This window comes from Saccopteryx bilineata, chromosome 3 (assembly GCF_036850765.1).
Source record: "Saccopteryx bilineata isolate mSacBil1 chromosome 3, mSacBil1_pri_phased_curated, whole genome shotgun sequence".
In the NCBI taxonomy this organism is placed as follows: Eukaryota; Metazoa; Chordata; class Mammalia; order Chiroptera; family Emballonuridae; genus Saccopteryx; species Saccopteryx bilineata.
Window position 1 is genome coordinate 130,830,544 of NC_089492.1, and position 19,344 is coordinate 130,849,887.

The 19,344-nt window shown below is 49.6% G+C and overlaps 1 protein-coding gene across 3 annotated transcripts in view; it reads right to left on the bottom strand.

Annotated features, from left to right (window-relative positions):
- SLC4A5 (solute carrier family 4 member 5) overlaps positions 1–19,344 on the bottom strand; it is a 109,048-nt gene that overhangs the window by 33,688 nt on the left and 56,016 nt on the right. For all 3 annotated transcript variants that reach the window (XM_066267420.1, XM_066267421.1, XM_066267422.1), the window contains 11 exons: positions 18,245–18,405; positions 17,288–17,443; positions 15,512–15,607; positions 14,490–14,545; positions 10,608–10,765; positions 10,112–10,199; positions 9,037–9,191; positions 8,269–8,454; positions 6,977–7,151; positions 4,408–4,541; positions 3,427–3,698 (listed from right to left, as the gene is read on the bottom strand). In XM_066267420.1, the coding sequence (XP_066123517.1) occupies positions 3,427–3,698; positions 4,408–4,541; positions 6,977–7,151; positions 8,269–8,454; positions 9,037–9,191; positions 10,112–10,199; positions 10,608–10,765; positions 14,490–14,545; positions 15,512–15,607; positions 17,288–17,443; positions 18,245–18,405 (1,637 nt within the window). The remainder of the gene's footprint in view (positions 1–3,426; positions 3,699–4,407; positions 4,542–6,976; positions 7,152–8,268; positions 8,455–9,036; positions 9,192–10,111; positions 10,200–10,607; positions 10,766–14,489; positions 14,546–15,511; positions 15,608–17,287; positions 17,444–18,244; positions 18,406–19,344) is intronic.

Genomic DNA, 19,344 nt, shown 5'->3' on the forward strand with positions numbered 1-19,344 from the left:
GCAGCACCTCTGCAGAGGGAGAGGCCTGCCAGCCAGCATGCTGGCGACAAGTCTGACATGCACCGCAAGCCCTACTGGGGTCCTGCTGGCTGTGGTCAGAAACCTAGAGGGAAGAAGAGGCTATTCTTGAAGCTTCCTTCAGCCTCCAACAAACTGTCATGGGGTGGGTATGACCGTGGGGCCAGAGGAGGATTAAGGTCGGTTGAGGCCCCAGGTGCAGAAGGAAATATTTGGCCCCTTAAAAAAAAGAGAGAGACAGGGAAAATTAAAATACATGTTAACCGTATTTTTAAATAAATAAGAAATACTATGTACTATTAATGTTAAAATTGCACATATGAAACCAAATTTGGTGTCATTAGGAAAAAGTGTAAAAGTTGGGGTTTTGTGGGGCCCTTCAGAAGTGGGGGCCTAGGGCATGGGCTGGTGTGTCTGCCATTAAATCCGCCTCTGCATGGGTCCCCTCTAAGTTGCCAAATTCTAGGGAAATGGGGGCGGCTGGAAGTGGCTAAGGTATTCAACTTTGACCTAGGTCACAACACACCTCAGAGCTCTGCAACCCAGAGGTTTGTTACAATTATTCCAAAGAAAGCTTCATTTCATAGAAATCAGGGACATTTTGCTGCCATTTCTCACACTACTGACCAAGAGAATGTGACGCTTAATAAACAACAGAGTAGAAAAGGTGGGCAAGAAGGCTGGCGCGGGGCTGCCCACGTGAGTGCTGGGAGACTCCCAGCCAGTGCCTGCACCTGGCAGCTCAGGGTCCTTCCCGCGGCCACAGCTGCCATACCAGACATTCCTCTGCTGTCTTCTACTTAGGCCGAGCCATTCCTTTATATCAAGAACAGTGTAGAATTTATCTGAAAGTCACTTTGAGATGAAGAAGGAAGAACTAGAACATGGAAAATCCAGAGAGCTTCCAGGTATCAAGTATTTTAAAATTCTCATGTTTATAAATGGTACTCACTTGGGATTGAAAGCAGCCAAGTCAGTGTATGCAGCATCCATAAACAGAATACAAATCAGTTACAATGGAAACAAAATTAAATTTAAAAAGAGAGTGCCCCCAAACAAGCTCTAATGATGAAGAGTGACAGTGAGTGGTAATGTGCCAGAGTCTGACTGGGTTTTGCAGTAAAACTAGGAATACTGAACAATTAACTGGCAAGTGGCCTACGGACTGAGAAAGAACCTCTCCTCAGCTCCCCACTTCCCAGTCTCCTAATGTCTAGAACTTTTCATGTTCTCCTAATCAAAACCAACTCGTCTTGGTTTCGGTTTCTTTATTCTTTGTAAAGAAATTGAAAATCCAATCTTACGAAATGTCAGAGTCCCACTCATATCTAGGATTAATGGCTCAGTATTACTAATTAATAGTAGTAACAGCTCAGTCTTTCTAATTAATAACTCAATAGAGCATTGGTCTCAAACTTAAGCATGCATCAGAATCACCCAAAAGGCTGGTTAATATGCAGCTGGCCCTACCCCAGACTTTCTGATTCAGCAGGTCTAGGGTAGGGCCCAAGAATTTGCATTTCTAACAAGTTCCTAGATGGTGCTGATGCTGCTGGCTGGAGGGCCACACTTTGAGAACCCACACGATAGCGTGACCCCAAAGGATGAGGCCACAGAAATCAGGCACCTGGACAAGGCCACAGGGGCTGCTATTTGAAGGCAGGTGAATTTCATTATCTCAGATCTTATCTTACATGACCCTACGTGCCTTGTTTCTAGGGCACCCTTAGACTTTTTTTCCTGTGGACACATGATGCTCAGAATGGCCAAAGCTCCACATATGACCCAAGAATTTCGACTGTTTCTCAAAGAGAACAAGGATATGTACTTCCAAAAGCTTTGTTTATGGGAATATTTATGTTCAGTGCAGTGAGTCCACAATCCAGACGGTGCAAGCAGCAAGTGGCAGTGCCCTGATGGGGCCCAGGCAGAGAGACGGGCTTCTCTGTAGGGCAGGACAAAAGGGGCTGCCGGTGGCCCCTCTTCCATTTCCTGGGCAAGCAACACATCCTAGGTCAGGACTAAGGACTGCTTTGCCTGACATTGGATTTTAATGGAATAACTTAACATTAATTATAGAAAAAATATAAAAGAAAAAATTTAGTCTTTGTTACAAAATCAGTGTGGTGATGTAGGGAGAGAGGATACAACCGGAACTGCACTCCCTGAGGTCAGGACATCTTTATCTCCACAAAGACTGAAGTAGGGAGCATAACAATTGTGCAGTAAGTATTTGTGATGGACTCACGTTGAACTTTATTGATAGTGCTATTAAGGGCTGAGCAACACAGTAGCTACTTATTTCCTCCAACCCAATCTGAAAACCGCACAGGGCTCCATGAGACTGGCAGGGCCAGCGCTGATGTTGCTCTTTTACAGCTAGAGATACTGAGGCTCGGTGTGAGCTTGGGTGGTCTCTGGACCTCACTTTGCTCTCTGTGGTTATAGCCAGGAGGTGCTCAGAGATACATGGATGGATCTCCGATCCCTGCTCTGTAGCATTCTGGGCACTCTGGGCACAAGCTACCGAAGGCTCTTTGTGACATAAGTATGACTGAAGAAAGCCAGGGGTTCAGACTGTAGGCAGTCCTAACTTTACAGATGACAGTTTTTTTGGTCAGAAAGAAACCATAATAATGGCACTGAGTATTATCAGGTCAACCAGATGGTTGATTCAGCTTCCCGTCCAGTGCAGGGATCCTTTTCATAATACCTTTGGCAGATGGACATCTGGGTAGTGTCTGAGTGGCTTGAAGCAACCCAAGGGGGCCAAACACCTCTCAGGGTGGAGGATCCCACCATTGCAATTCTTCCCTGAATCAGCCCGCCTCTGGCTCCCTGGTCCTTGTCCTGCGTCCTGTAGTTATAGGGGTGAATCTGGCCCCATTGTGACATGACAGTCCTTCCCTCACACCTCTCCAACATGCTGAATAACCCCAGGTTCTGCAACCGTTTCTTAAATGACATGGTTGCCAGACCCTCTTCCATTCTGAGTGCCCCTCAACCCTGGAAGTATCCCTAACTGTAGGGATGTTCATCCCTCTGGTGTGATCTCACCTTACACACTAGGGAGAGCTCATGGTATCCTACTCTCATGAAACTGAGAAGCATTCCAGACAGGTGTGGCCTCCGCATCAGCCCCACACTGAGGCAGAGCAGGCCTCCTGTCTTTCTCTGGGTGTTCCTGCTTGCCCTGACCACAACCCCGGGCTCTGGTGTCATGACCCTCAGTAAAGCTACTGTCCCCTTGGTTTTCTTTCAAACACCAGGTTCAAGACTCTCTGTGTTTGCTCCCTTGGGACAGGGGGTGCCCTTCAAAGCAAGTTCATCCTCCTGCACTGGAGTAGAGACGTTTGATGGGGGGAGAGGGCAGGTGGGGGCGGAGGCATCACTGGGGTTACCGGTCACCTGTGTCTGGAGCGACGCACTCGCACTTGTAGGTGGTGATGGAGTCAGGCTTAAAATCCATGTTGATGGGGTAGTACTTGAAGGCACCGATCATTTTCTTGATGGCATCATAGATGAAGATGAAGCTGATGAGGGTGGAGAAGCCCTCCTCAGTGAAGCGGGTGATATACTTGATAATAAAGCTGGCATCTGTAGCCACCAAGATAAGGCACTGGACGGCTGAGTGTAGGCCAATCCAGAGGCGGAACTCCATGTAGTCCAGGCCGTTGCCTCTGGAAGGCGGAGAAAAGTGGGGGGGCCTCCAGCTCCGGGCTCCGGGCTGTGCTTGGCTCCCCAGGCACACCCTGAATGGCTCATCTGTCCCTCCTGTGCCACAGATGCCCTCCTAGCAATGGCAAGAGGACTGGAGACAGGGACAATTCCTGGCTGGGGTTGTCTGGTCTTTGAGAATTATGAAAAAGGAAGCTCATGGGGGTGGCAGGAAGGTGCTAAGACATCTCAGCTCTCACAGTTTGGTAACAAATACTCAGAGTAAATGAAAAAAAAAACAAGGAATTTCAGACTGACAAAGCTGGTGCAGGCCATAGAAACGGCCTCATGTTGTAGATGAGGCAGCTGAGCTTGGAGTGGTGACAGGAGCAGCCCGGGTCAGCTTGTAGCCTTCTGACCTCAAGCTCGACTCTTCAGACAGGTACTGACTCTTAGGTCATAACTGCTCCAAAGCAGAGTGGTGTGAATTCTCTCCTCTGCTCTTGCCCGAATGTCTCCCTATCATCTATACTAATGCACTAAGATGGCCTAAAAGCAAGTAGCCAGAGGGAGTCAGGGAGACCACCTGGGAGGCTTCCACATAGGCAAAGACAGCGTTGGTACCTCTTCACTCCAGCCTCCCCCTTAGGGTTATTCCTAGTCCCCTGCCCTGGCCTCAGCACACTGCCCCCACTGTGAGAGCAGGACCGAGGGCCACTGAGGAACACCTACTTGCTAAAGTCGAAGAGGAGCTTCTCGAAGATGAGGATGGGCCCTGTGCTGCTCAGGATGATGAGAGGCTGTCCCGAGAAGAGGCAGAACAAGGAGCCAGCCATGGCAGTGCCCAGGAAGCTCTCCATCACTCCCTGGGGGCACAAGCAATGTGAGGTTCCGTGGAAGCAGGAGAAGGAGTCTCTTGGCACAAAATAGAAGGCAGCTATGTCACCAGGGGCCCAGGCACAGTGCTCATCCTTTATTTCAGGCCCTCCACTTCTCCCATTCTGCTCCCCATCTCCCACTTTACAAGCCCCCACACCACAGGGCATCACTCTAATTCCACGTGGGTAAAGGTCCTGTGTGACTTCCTTTTGGCATCCTAGGACCAAAAAAACATGGATGCCAATGATTCTACTCATCCTTGTGCTCATTATATGCCCAGAGGACATCCCATTTATTTATCCAATAATTTAGTCACTCAAGCATCTATTAAATGCCTTTGAAGTCTAGACCATTCATTCAAAATTCATTAAGTGCCTACTATGTATCAGGCATTGTGTAGATATTGGGGGCCCATTAGTAAACAAGATAATGTATTTTCAGTCTTGTGGGAGATATAGACAAGTAACCAAGCAATTTCCAACCAGCAAAGTTTGTCAACCTCAGCACTACCGACATTTCAAACTAGATAATTCTTTGTTGTGGGGGCTGCGATGAGCATTGCAAGATGTTTAGCAGCATCCCTGGACTCTACCTATGAGTGGCCAGTAGCACCTCCTCCAAGTTATGGCAACCCAAACTATTTCTAGCAACCCAATGGCTCCTGGGGCCTCAACATTATCCTGTGTTGAGGACCACTGCTAGGGAGTATGATAAGCTGGGATAAGGCCAGGGTGCCACTGGAGCACCCAGTCAGAGTAAAGAGATGGTCAGAAGGCCTCTCAAGGGTAGATATGTGGAAGCTGACACCCAAAAATTGAGCAGGGAATTGACCAGGAGAAGAGGGTAAATGGAGTGATGAGAAAAGTTGTTCTCTGAGGAGAGAACAGTGTTTACGAAGGCTGGACGTGAAGGGAGAATGCCTTGAAGAACTGGAAGATGATCAGGATGGATGGAAAACAATGCAGAATGAGTGAGGAGGACAGGAATCTGGGAAAGGGAACCCTGGCAGGTGAGGTATGAGAGGCAGGCAGACCACGCTATGAGGGCCCCTTGGGGAAGCTGGGTTTATCAGTTGATACGTGGACAGTTGGGTGAACTGTGGTGTCACTCACTGTGCTGGTGGAACAGCAGGTCTGGAGGGAAGATAGTGGCTGCAGGGTAGGCCTGTGAGTAGGGGGGGTCCCAGGGGCAGCTATATGGACATGCCCAGAGGCAGCTGGATTTTGGACCTGCAGCTCAGGAGAGTGGTGTGGGCTGGAGATAGGCATTGGTCTCAGTTTATCTGAGAAAATGGGTGTTCACTTTAACCTTCTAAGCTCTGTAATGGTTCTCTCTCAAGGGCCCCTTTCAGAGAAAACTCTTGCTTGGAGCTCAAACTAGCCTCTGCTGAGCTGATGTTTTCCCCAGGGAGGCTGCTGTTGTCATGGTAACAGTTTACTATCTTTCCAGAAATGTCTTAACTCTAAGCTAAGAATTTAAGGTTCCTTTTTTTTTTTTTTTTTAAGTGTGGGTAGAAAGCCACAATTAGCAACTTATTAATTGTGCTAATTAAGTTCATTCAAGCATCAATGGGGAAAGTATCAAATAGAGCCAATGAATCCCCCTAAAAGTTTGATCTAGCCTGGCCTGTGGTGGCGCAGTGGATAAAGCGGTGACCTGGAATGCTGAGGTTGCAGGTTCAAAACCCTGGGCTTGCCTGGTCAAGGCACATATGGGAGTTGGTGCTTCCTGCTTCTCCCCCTCCCCCATCTTTCTCTCTCTCTTTCTTCTCTAAAATGAATCAATAAAATATTTTTTAGGCCCTGGCCGGTTGGTTCAGTGGTAGAGCATCGGCCTGGCGTGTGGAAGTCCCGGGTTCGATTCCCGGCCAGGGCACACAGGAGAGGCGCCCATCTGCTTCTCCACCCCTCCCCCTCTCCTTCCTCTCTGTCTCTCTCTTCCCCTCCCGCAGCCAAGGCTCCATTGGAGCAAAAGATGGCCCGGGCCCTGGGGATGGCTCCTTGGCCTCTGCCCCAGGCGCTGGAGTGGCTCTGGTCACGACAGAGCGACGCCCCGGATGGGCAGGGCATCCCCCCCCCCCCGGTGGGCGTGCCGGGTGGATCCCGGTGGGGCGCATGCGGGAGTCTGTCTGACTGCCTCCCTGTTTCCAGCTTCAGAAAAATACAAAAAAAAAATTTTTTTTTTAAAGTTTGATCTTTGATATTTACATCATTCTTAAATTTGGTCTTTAGTAACATGATTTAACTTAAGTTTTTAAGTAATTTTGACTTGTTACTAACTTTTTGAAGGACAAAGGATTACCAAAAGTGATGATGGTAGATGAAACCCAAGACTTGCTTTGGAAATTACGGGATGAATTACTGCCACCCAATGGCAACAGATTTTACTGAGGTTTGGGCTCATGTCCCCAGCACACACACACCTGATAATTGTCAGTGGCGTCCCCCAGAAGCCCGCCAAAGGTGATCGCGTTGGTGATGCAGCCGAGGTAGATGAATAGGATTGCAGAGATGGACTGAATGTGGAAGCCATCGTAGAAGTCACTTAGGAACCAGGGCAGCTTCCGCTTGACATCCAGACACAGGCCACCGAAGAACCTGCTTAAGATAGGCCCAAGTGCTGCTTTCTCACCACAAACACCAATGCAGAGGCAGGGCTATTTATAGGAGTCTGCAGGGTCTGGGCGAGGGAATTGGCTAGGAGTAGATGGGGGCAAAGGCCTTTCCACCAGGACGTTTAAGACCCGGGAAAAATCCTCTCAGGACTAAAAGTTTGTGGCCGGTGCCACCGCCCGGGAAAGGGTAGTCACAGACAGCCTGGATGGGAGGGGAGGGCCTGCTGGGAATATGTCCTGGGCTAGACTTAACATTCCACGGGGGATGGAAATCCTGGGGTCCACAGATGACCATCCTCCTCACAGTCCTGGTCATGCTCAGAGCCCTGGGCTTGGTAAAAACAGCTGTGTCCAAATTTAGGAGGCAGAGACATCCCAGATTACAACACAGATTCATTGCATCCTCCCAAAAGGTATCTTGAAATCTTAACCTCTGCTGCCTGTGGATGCGACCTTATTTGGAAATAGGGTTTTTGTAGATGTAGTGAGATCATGAAAGTGGGCCTGAATTCAATATGACTGGTGTCCTCATTAGAAGAGAAAAATGCCCCATGAAGACGGAAACACAGGAAGGACACCATGTGACGACAGAGACAGGGACTAGAGTGATGAGGCCACAAGCCAGGAAGCACCGCAGATTGACGGCGCCACCAGGAGCTAGGAAGATGCAAGGAAAAATTCTGCCTAGAGTCTCAGGGGGAGCACAGCCCTCTGACATTTTGATTTAGAACTTTTGGCCTCCAGAACTGTGAAAGAATAAATTTATGTTGTTTAAGCCACCTAGTATGTGATGATGCTTGGTTATGGCGGTCCTAGGAAACTATTAGAGGTAACAGAGTGTCTAGACTCTAGAGAAAAGTGTGGTTCCGCCACTCCTGTGCTGGGTCCCTCTTCCCCTCTCCTATGGGGACCCTTTTGCTGGATGCAGGAGGGGCTTTCAGGGTACGGGGAGGAAATGAGTGCAATGGCCAGACCCTGTGGCCAGACCCCATGGTGGGGAGTGGGCATTGTGGGGAGAGGCGGGGAAGGTTCCCACAGGGTGGGTGGGAAGGAGACATGTCTAAGGACACTGGCATCCCTGACAGGCCCGTGGTGGGCACCTTCCTGTCCAGGTAAGCTCTTCCCCGATTTCGTGCATGGCCGGCATCTCTCCGTCGTCCCCGCTGCTCCCTCCACCGACCCCAGCACCGCCACTGCCACCTCCAGGGCCACCTCCTGAAGCCGCACCGCCTCCTGCCACAGAGCCATTCATCTGACCTAGCTCGGTCAGGGAGAACACGGACTTCCTGGAAGAAGAAGAGGGGCATGGGGCAGAGCGGCCAACCCTGGGAAGGGCTCAGCCCCTTCGGGACTGTCCCCAGAACACCTCTTACTTCTCCAACAAAAAAATAATAAAATATCTTAAAATACAGAGGAAAAAATGCAGAAAATGATGAAACAGTCCCCACACACAGGTCATCCAGATTTTAGATATGTTCAAATTCAGTATATTTGCTTCTGATTTTTTTTTTTTAATTTTTTTTTTATTTATTCATTTTAGAGAGGAGAGGGAGAGACAGAGAGAGAGAGAGAGGAGAGACAGAGAGAGAGAAGGGGGAGGAGCTGGAAGCATCAACTCCCATATGTGCCTTGACCAGGCAAGCCCAGGATTTCGAACCGGCGACCTCAGCATTTCCAGGTCGACGCTTTATCCACTGCGCCACCACAGGTCAGGCCTGCTTCTGATTTTTTAGGAGAGAAATCAAATGGAATCGGAAAAAAAAGTATGTATGTAAACATCTTCCTTTTAATAAAAAATAAGTTACAGCCAGACTTGAAGTATCCTTTGCATTATTCCCCCACTGGCACCTCTCCATTTACAAACTCACCTCTTGTCGGCAGAGGGAACCTTCTTGGGGGGTTCGATCCGGATATTTGGGTCCCATTCTCCAGGGGGCAGGACAATGACCTCATCCAGAAACTCGTCAATGCCGGCGATCAGATCCTCCCGATTGCGGGCCTTATAGGCCACGTCGCTGAAGAGCTGGCGGTGAAGAGGTAGAGAGAGGTCAGCTCTCTGGACCATGTCCCCTTCTGGGAGCTTCTGGGAGCACACCACACACGGAGTGAAAGAGAATCCAGCTTCTGGGAGCACACCACACACAGAGTCAAAGAGAATCACTTTGAACTACCACTCCTGACACCAATTTCTTCTCGTTTTTGAAATGAGAATAGCCCAGCAGGGATATATGGCCCAATGGGGAATGGCAGCTGGAGGAACTTTGGTTGAGTGACTTACCCTCTGCACATAGTAAGGACATTAGAAAACCAGTGCAGGGCCCAGTCCGAGAAGCTCGTTGTTTCAAATCTGTTTATAACTTCTTAGCCCTTCATCCTTGAAGGGTCAGGTTGCTTCATTCCACACTGTCTGCAAAGTGTTTTTTCTCACAGATCTGATTGGATCATGCCCATATTTAAAGTCCTGTAGGCTCTCCATCACTCTGGGAGCAGAGTATGAACTCTCTGCTGTGCCCACAGGCTCTGTGCGGTCTCTGACTTGCCTCTCTGTGGCACCTCCTGCTCTCAAAGCTCTGACACTGAGCCTGCATTGAACCACTCCCACCCAGCTTCTCTGACTCCAAACCTTGGCCCCTGTTCCTTTTATCTGCAATGCCTGCCTCCTAGGCTCGTGCTGGGTCTACCCAACCCCTGCTCATTTGTAGCTTTAAAGCTTCTCATGTGTGAAGTTTCCTTTGACTTCCTGGATTATAGTCTACCCTACTCAATCGATGCTCCTCAAGGGCAGTGACTACTCCCTCATTCTCCTAATCCTCAGCACCCTACACAGAGCCTGGCACACAGTAGGTACACAAATGACCCTGTTGGATAAATGAATGAAGGAAGGCACAGTGCTTGATTCAGGAACCATGACATGCAGGAGTACATGCTCTCGTTACTACTTACATCGTCTACCATGAGGGTTGCAATGGCGCGGCCAATTTCATTGTAGGACTTTGCTCTCCCAGAAGGTCCCAGCAGTATGAACAGAAACCTCAAAGAAGATAAAGAAAGAGAGAAGTGAGAAGGAAGAATAGAGCAGGTGAAGAGGAGGAATTTTTGGCTCCAAACAGTGTCCATTCTTAACTTTTTAACTTGCTTGTCCCTTCCCTCTTTTGACTCCCAAGCTTGCTTTGAAGACATTTCCGCGTCACTCCCACAGGCTCCCCCTCGAGCGCCCTCACCGTGCTCTGGTGTCCCAGAGCCCGCCCGACAGCATCTCTCCCAGCTATTGGCTCCTACTTTAGAATGATTATTTTAAATAAATTCTCTAAAACTCTTTCCTAATCAGATTTCCCTCCTCAGCCAATTCCCTAATGGTCCTTCTATGTTTTAGGGGTGTCTCCACCAGCACCATGTGCTGTGTGCACAGGAATGGTGGGAAGATTACAATGGCCCTCACCTGGTGGGGACCGGCACCTCAGTCACTCCTCCCAGCATGGCCGACTGGGTGAGCCGCACAAAGGCAATGAAGGGCTGGTCCAGGAAGTCCACCTCCCCTACGAGCACGTTGGAGGCTTCTGAGTCCTTGGGGATCTTCTTCATGAATTTGTTTTTCCGCTGGTCAAGGAGGGAAATGGGACTCCCATGGTTACTCACACGCAGGGGTTTCAGCTCTCACTGCCTCACCACTTTGAACTGGCATGGAAGCCTAAGTTTAAAAAGTTCTCCCAGGGTCCTGGCTGGTTGGCTCAGTGGTAGAGCGTCAGCCCAGTGTGCGAATGTCCTGGGTTCAATTCCTGGTCAGGACACACAGGAGAAGTGCCCATCTGCTTCTCCTCTCCTCTCCTTCTCACTTTCCTCTCTCTCTCTCTCTCTCCCTCTTCACTTCCTGCAGCCATGACTCAATTGGAGCAGCGTGGCCCCAGGCACTGAGGATGGCTCCATAGCCTCTGCCTCAGGCTCTAGGAAGGGCTCAGTTTCTGAGCAATGGAGCAATGGCCCCAGATGGGCAGAGTATCGCCCCCTAGTGGGGCTTTCTGGGTGGATCCTAGTTGGGGCGCATGCAGGAGTCTATTTTTCTGCCTCCCCTCCTCTCACTGAATAAAAAAAATAAATTAGTTTAAAAAAATAACAAAAAGTTCTCCCAGCCTTTCAAGAGAGACTGAAAGAAATAAACACTCTCCCCCATTTTACAGATAAAGAGGCTCCAAGTTTGTTAACCCTTACAGAATCCCCTTTGTAGATGAGAAGGAACAGGCAATGATTTGATCTTTAAGATGTTTCTTGATGGGTACAAACTTTGCTCAATGAAGTGTGAGCTGAGGGTCAGAGAAGAGAGTCGTGGGCTTGCTGGATGGGTCTCGCTTAGCCACTGCACCTCAAACAGAGGGTGTCTTGGCTCTTACAGCCAGCTTCCACCCTCCCTCTCTGCCTTCACCTTCGGTGGCTGTGGAAGGGATGGGTCCCCTTCTGATGGCCAGGGCAGATGTATTTTGTTTTTCTTTTGCCACCTGTTTCATGGTTGTCAGGAACCCCTCGACCACACCTCTAAGTCTGAAGGAGACCTCAAGGCCCCCAAGTCACCTCCAGGGGACCTCCCAGAAAATTCATAGCTTTTGAGGCTTTGCAACTGAGACTGTCCAGGGGCCCTTTCGCCAGTCCCTCTGGATAGTGTCTGCTCAGGGCAGGAAGGTCAAATTAACAGAGCAAGTGGGGTTTGATCGGAGAGGTGCTAGAGACAAATCCTCTTCCCGAATGGACTCCCAGTGTCAGCGTCCATGCCGTCTTTCCTAAGGTAAGACACTGACTTGTTCTGGGTCCTCTTTCATGATGAAAATACTCCAGGGATGGTCACATATAATCTCACATCTTAGGATGCACTCATTTTTCAGATCACTTTCCCTTTGGGCAGCAAGGGGGTGGGCAAGGGCAGAGATAACTTTGTAGAGATGGTGGAGAGGGGACATCTGGGAGGACAGGGCTGGTGGAAGTCCACAGTGGCCAACAAAGAAAAAAGGGCCCAAGGTGGAGGTGAGTGCTTCAGAGAGATCCTATGGATGCCACTCATTCTCCTTGGTGTCTCCTGTAGGCACAGACATGTCTGCTTCTCATAAGCTCAGTGAAGTTCTTTGTGTCTCTTTCTTTGCCTAGGAGGGGTCAGTTGTGGGCATGGGCAGGAGCATGGCCAGCGGGCCCACAGCCATTCCTGGTTCACTTGTGGTGATCATGATGCACACTGAGGGTAGCAGCCTGAGAAAGGGCACGTGAGCAAGGGCTGTACCCTTGTAATCTTTTAAATCCAATAAAAAAAATTAAAACTCTCTAGAACCACCCAGGCAACAGCTCTCAGGACCCTAATGCAGTGGGAACAAGCAAAGGGAGCAGTTAATGGAAAGGCCAGAGTCCCCAAAACTCAAAAAGTCCCTTTGTCCCAGCTGCAGTCAGCTGACTCATAAGCAGCATTCTTCAGGGTGGAGAGCTTGGTGTGCCAGGGCACCCAAGGCCCCCCACCCGCTCTGTGCCAACAAGCATCAGGCAGGAAGCAGGTCTAAGGGACAAGAGGAGAGGAGGGGTAGCAGAGGTGCCCTGGAGAACGAGGCTTTGAAAATAGCAGGGCTTCAGGGCAGCCCAGCAAACACAGCTGTGATCTAGGAGAGGAGAGGAGCTGAAACAGGGCATACCCCCCACCCCCCGCAGATGGTGACACGTTTGGTAAGAAGGTCAGCCAGGGCAATGACATGTGGGCCATGCTGCTGTTCTGGCCACCCTCCCTTGGCCATGGTCTGGACCAGGCCCTCGCTGATCCCACTTCCTGAACCCATGGGGAGTCGGGTCCAGCTCTGACGAGTGACTGCATACAACTATGCTATCTGAACCCACGCTCTGCTCCCTGGAAACCTGCTGGACTGCTCAGGGCAGGCATGTACCCTTGAAGAAAACCTGCGGAGCAAAAGCTTCTGGGCTTGAACCTAAAGAGCACCCACTGGTGGACAAACCGCTGTTCCCGCAAGAAGCCGTTGCTGCTGAGAAGCAGCCTCGTCTGATCAGTTAGGAGAGCTGGACATTAGAAGCTGGTATCCAATCCCTAAATCAAGGCAGCATTGCCTGGGGAAAGTGATATAGCTAGCATTCTTATTGCCACTTAGTTATTCAAATAGTCTGTGAATGACTTTGGCTAGGCGATGCTTCCTTATCGTGGGTCCACTGTCTCTATGCCTGACTGCACTAAAGTGGAGATCATTTTTTAGGAAATATCCCAGAATATTTGTTCCTCAGTCACTTCCAAATTAAGGGCTCTAGAGGCAGACTGTCTGGATCAAATTATGGTTCTATCACCTTTCACCTTCATGAACTTGGGCACGTTATTTAACTGTTTTAAGCCTCAGTGTTCTCTTCAGTAGACTGGAGATGACAGTAGTACTTTCATGGTGCCCAGAACATGCTCGGCGGAGTGTGGTGCAAACAGCATGTGGGTTTTAAATGCTGTTATTGTTGTTATTTTATTATTGTAGCCTCCAAAGAGGCCCTTGGGACACTGACAAGAGGGAGTGCTTTTGTTTTGTCTGCCACCAAACTTGGGATGTCTTAAATGCAGGTCCTCGCTCAAGCTCCTGAGAAGTCCTTCTCAGATTTCAGATTTCTTTCACCACCTTTATTCCTGCTCCTGGGGGCACACACAAGGGGACCGTGAAAGCTTCTGCCCTTGAGGAGTGCAGGGGTCAGAACTGAGAGGCTCCACTGGGCTTCCTCGGGGGGAACAGTCCCCAGGTTCCTGAGCTGTGGACATGGGCACATGGACTCAACCTGTTTGTAGGATTCTGATTTCATCCGGAGATTTCAGCCAAACTGGTGGGAGACAGGAAATGACTTTATCCTGGCCCACCCAAGGAGAAAACACACCACTGGATAGTCCAATTGATTTGCTATCATTGCTGTCCCCACAGGGAGGCCCCATTGCCAATCTCTACTGGTCCAAACTCTCACTCCACCTTTCAAGGTACTCGTGTGTCATACAGGAGGTGACATTTTGCGTGCTGGTCTTTTCTTACCAATGAATCCCAAGTTCAGAGACAGCTGGCTCTTTACCTGATCATGCTTCTCTGCCCATCCTCCTCCCAGAACCTGGCACAAGCCAGTACTTGGGGTTCAGTCGATATCCAAGTGATGGAGTGGGCAGTCACCAAGGCAGCCCAGAGTCCCCCCATCCCTCCCAGGTCCTTCCTGGAAACTCCCGCTCCTTCATGAGAGTGGAGTCCTGCCCACAGTGGCTCCCTGCCCTCAAAACCAAAGGCTTCTTCCTCCCCTGACCCCTCAGCGCAGCCCAGTGCAGGGGCTTTACTACCTGGTCAGTCTTCAGGGTACGAGAAATATCATTCATGCTTCTGCTCTGGGCGTGACCTAGGAGAGATGGAAGAGAAGGTCCATCAGAGGAAGTCAGGCTCTCACAAGTCCTTTCCCTTTGTCCCTACACATGCTTCTCCCATCTTCATAATCAAGGGGAGAGCTCCTCTCCCCTAGTCCTGCAGCTCCCCTGGGCTAGCCCCCACTCCCCTCTCCTTCCTTCAGGGGCAGCTTTCTGAAACAAGTCACCAGACTCCAGGTTCTACTTCTTCCTCACTCCTCAATCTGCTGCATTCATTCTTGTCTCTGCCCTTCACCCCTGTCCCCCTTTCTGGGCAAAGACCACCTTCCTGGGCAGAAACAAAGATGTCTGTTCTGTGCTAAGTCTTGGGGTGGGGACAGAGAAGACGAGTTTCACCTCTGTCCTCCATGACTCAGTGTGTCTTTAGAGATGGTTAGGGATTGCCTGACTGGTGGTGGCGCAGTGAATAGAGTGTCGACCTGGGACAGTGAGGACCCAGGTTGGAAACCCCGAGGTTGCGGCTTCAGCGTGGGATCATAGACATGATCACATGGTTGCTGGCTTGAGCCTAAAGGTTACTGGCTTAAAGCCCAAGGTCACTGGCTCAGCTTGAGCCCTCTGGTCAAGGCACATATGAGAAAACAATCAATGAACAACTAAAAGTGACACAACTACAAGTTGATGCTTCTCATCTCTCTTCCTTCCTGTTTTTGTCTCTCTCCCACTTAAAAATAGGTACTAAGGTATTGATTATGTAGGGACTTGATTTAGAGCTGCATTTTTTAGAATAATTATATAGAAAATTGTGGTAGTAAATTTGGCTCTGAGAGCAGGCCAGGTTTCAGGTGAAAGTTAGCGTTTTCCTGACCATTCTAGTTAGCCTATCCTGAGAATTCTAGACAGATCCTGAGCTTTATCTCTTCTGCTTCCAAAAGTATATAAAAGATGACATTCCACAGCTGTTTCAAGAAGCTGTGGCCCGGGGCAGAGGGCACACTAACGCAGGTGGCCGTAGTTGGTGCTGTGCTGCATCCTCAGGTCCTCAGTGGAGTGGTGCAGGCTGGGGCGGGCTGCAGGGCTCCGGGCTGGGCTCCGATCTGGGAGGAGGAACAAAGGGCATTTGCTGTGGAGCCCGGCCAGACCGGCACAAACTCTCCCTTTAATGTGCTACACAATTTATTGTCATCTCACCTAAATAAAGCTGGGCTACAAGACCTGTCTCCTCCCCTTCCAGGAAAAAAAGGTGTTTTTGATTGTTTTGTTTTTTGTTCTTGTTTGGGGCTTTTTTTAAAACCAAGTCTGAACAAGATTGGAGAAAATATTTGTACTGTTGAAAGTGAGACAGACAACCAATTTATTCAATAGGTAAAAGTGTTATAGCTGGCTTGGCTTTATGCCTGATTGCACCACTTAGTGGCTGTGTGACCTTAGGCAAGTAACTTTACCTCTCTGTGCCCCGGGCTTCCCATTTATAAAGTGGGGATGATGATATCAGTACCCAGTCACAGGGCTGTTGTGAGGATGAAGTGAATTAAGATGTTTTAGTGCTGAAATGTGCTAAGTGCCAAGTGTGTATCTCATCATTGTGATGTGCTGAACATTCCCCCATTTCAAACAGTTCATCTAAAGAGATTCCTCAAAGCTTTTTTTTTTTTTAGCAACTTTAGCAACTTTGTTCTAATGACTACATTTACTGATGGGTCCAGCAAGGTTAGTGTCGGGGCATCTCAACTCTGAGAAATAAAAAATGGAGGGCTACAGGTTTGAGATGTGTAGATAGAACAAGCTACTCTTCCCTGCTAATCAGAATGACACCAGCTCTGGCTGGTTGGCTCAGTGGTAGAGCATTGGCCCAGCATGTGGATGTCCCGGATTCGATTCCCAGTCGGGGTACACAGGAGAAGCAACCGTCTGCTTCTTCATCCCTCCCCCTCTCTCTTCTCTCTGTCTCTTTCTCTTCTCCCACAGCCATGGCTTGGTTGGAGTAAGTTGGCCCCAGGAGCTGAGGATGGCCCCATGGCCTCGCCACAGGCATTAAAATAGTTTAGTTACCAAGCAACGAAGCAATGGCCCCAGATGGGCAGAGCATCACCCCATAGGGGGCTTGCTGGGTAGATCCTGGTCGATCACATGTGGGAGTCTGTCTCTGCTTCCCTGCTTCTCACTTAAGAAAAAACAAACAAACAACGAATGACACCAGCTGCCAGGTTTACTAGCCCTGGCACCTGGAAGATGACCCAGCCTCTTCTACCACCTTGATGTGCATCACTTTCTGTGGAGGCTCTTGGCTTTTCTTGATGGGGGGGGGGGTTTTAGTGGGAAACACTTCAAGCCCTTACCATAGACATACCATCTCTATAGCATTAGCAACCCCGACTGCACCCGAGAATCTCCTGAGGAGGTTTCTAAATTCCCTGTCCCTAGGCCATACCCCTGTCCAACGGAATACAACTCTCCAGCCTGGTGCCGGCACAGTAGGACACATTTCATACCCCCAGGTGATTGCAAGCTACAGCCCAGGGTGAGAACCAACTCTCTCCCTTAGGAATAGTTCTGCTCTCGTGGTGGGGACAACATTGGATGTGGCTGGGGTCTTTGCGGGCCTGCTAGAGAAGGAAGCTAAGGAATCCCCAGAACCTCAGAATTCCCCTAGGATTGTGAAGTCCGAGAAGCTTCCAAGTTGCCAAGCCTCTTCAGCCACTGACTGGGACCACCCGGGCACCAGGGCCTCACGCCAGCCCCCGCGTGCCCAAGGCCCACGCATACTGCCGACTCACTAGTGGTGGAGGAGACCGACTTCCCAATGTCGGCCAAGGAGCGGTGGATGGGTTTCTTGGTTTGGTGCCGGTGTTTCCTCAAGAGAACGTAGCTGACCCTCTCCCGGAGCTCCGGCCGCAAGAGGCCATCCTCAATCTGTTTCTCAATGACGTTATCTATGTGGGAAACAAACGCACCTCATTGGTCCCGCTCATCCGATGAGACAGAAGACCAGGGGTGTGAAGGTCTTCAGTTTCATCTGCTATTTGTGGGACTGAAAGTGAGCTAAAGGAGGCAGGGAATGTGGAAATAGTCCCAGCTTTGCCACAAACTATTGAAACTCAGGCAAATCACGGACCCTCAGCCTCCTCGTATGTAAATGGGTGTGCGTGTCCGTGGGTGTGCATGTGTGTGTAGAATTCTCTGCTCTATCAATTCTGTTGTCAAAGTAAACGAAATCATACACATGAAAGTACCCTAAGAAGCACAAAATATTGTGTTAAATGGTTTTAGTCCGAACATGAGTTCTCTTTCAGAAAGTATTTTGGGCAAAATACTTCTGGCAAAATTGAATGTGCTAGACCAAAATTCACAAAAAGTTTAGGGATGATAAGGTAAGCCACCTGCTCCCTTTGCCATTCTACTAAATGAGAACTAATTTCCTAAAGATGAATGATGGTCCATTCACCTGAACAAGAAACAGGTTGCCATGGCAGCAGATAACTCCGCCCACAATAAGAAGCCCCTCTCCCTTTTGCTACTTGTACTGCTGGGGGCCTTTTGCTCCGTTGTAACTCCAGGTGGGAATGAAACTTGGAGCGACTGTGATGCTGCCTTGGGTGCATCAGACCCAAAGCCTGGTCTCTGCAGAATCAGGCACATGTCAGACGTGAGAATGTTGCACAGACTGAAGGTGAACAGGAAGCGGGAGGGAAAAGAGCGTCCTGGTTTGAGGGCCTCAGTGGTCCCTGCCTCACCTATAATCTGTGGTAAGGAGCCGCTGTCCAAATCGAGCAGCACTGTTCCCGTCTGCAGGCAGGTCCGGAGCTCGAAGAGGCTGTGCAGGGACAATGTGGCCACGTGGGGCTTGCTCCAGCGTTCTCCTCCTTCCTCCACCTTTTCTTCAAACTTTATCCACCTGGAAGGGGTAAGGATGGGGCTCAGCATGGCCACTGTCCTTAGGAGGAGCCTCTAGCTGGGATAGGGGTGTTGGCCTGCAAGTTATCTATGCACGGTTTTGTGGCACTGGGTCCTAGACTCACAGGTGGAGGATCTCTCAGGGACCCCTTCCCCTTGACCCCTACTCCTCCTGATGCTGTAGTGTGCAGGGAAAAGTGGCACCCAGAGGATGACCATATAAATGTGTACACAGGATCTTTTAGGGGATGGTGGGAATGTTCTAAAGTTGGATTTGGTGATGGTTGCACAACTTTGCACATGTACTAAAAGTGATTTAACAGTACACTTACAATAAGGGAACTTGATGGTATCCTTAACAACAAAGCTGTTTTTAAAAGTTTCAGCTGGAACCTGGTGACCCAGAGCTGCTCACATGTGTGTCCATGTCTGGTTGTGGGGTGTGGTTGCTGGGGGCAGGGAAAGCGTTTCCTAACAAAAAGTATTTCCCCACGGGTTCTACTTCAGGGCCTCAGGATTCCAAGCTTCCACTCTGGATTTTGGTTCTGAAAGTTCAGGTTAAAATTCAAATGTCATATGGGGAAGGAAAGAAATTAAACCAAGGATGTGTAGGAATTTGTTCTTCTAGAAGTCTTGGAATCACAGGCTGGGTGGAAGGGGCCAAGTGGAAAGGCCTGTGGAGAGGTAACACCTGCGGAGCGGCACCTTCCCTGCAGAGGGCAGCACTGGACCGCCTAGAGACTAGAGAGCTGGGGGGGGGGGAGTGAGGTAGCCTAGCTCAGCTTTGTAAGATGTCAGTCCCAAATCAGTGGGGAGCTTCAAGCTATTCCAATCAAAATCCCAAGGGAGTATTTTTAGACCATGACTATCTAATTCTAAAGTTCCTCTGAATAAGGGAATGTCTGGGAATGGTTGGGGGGAAAGGAGAAGAATGGGGATG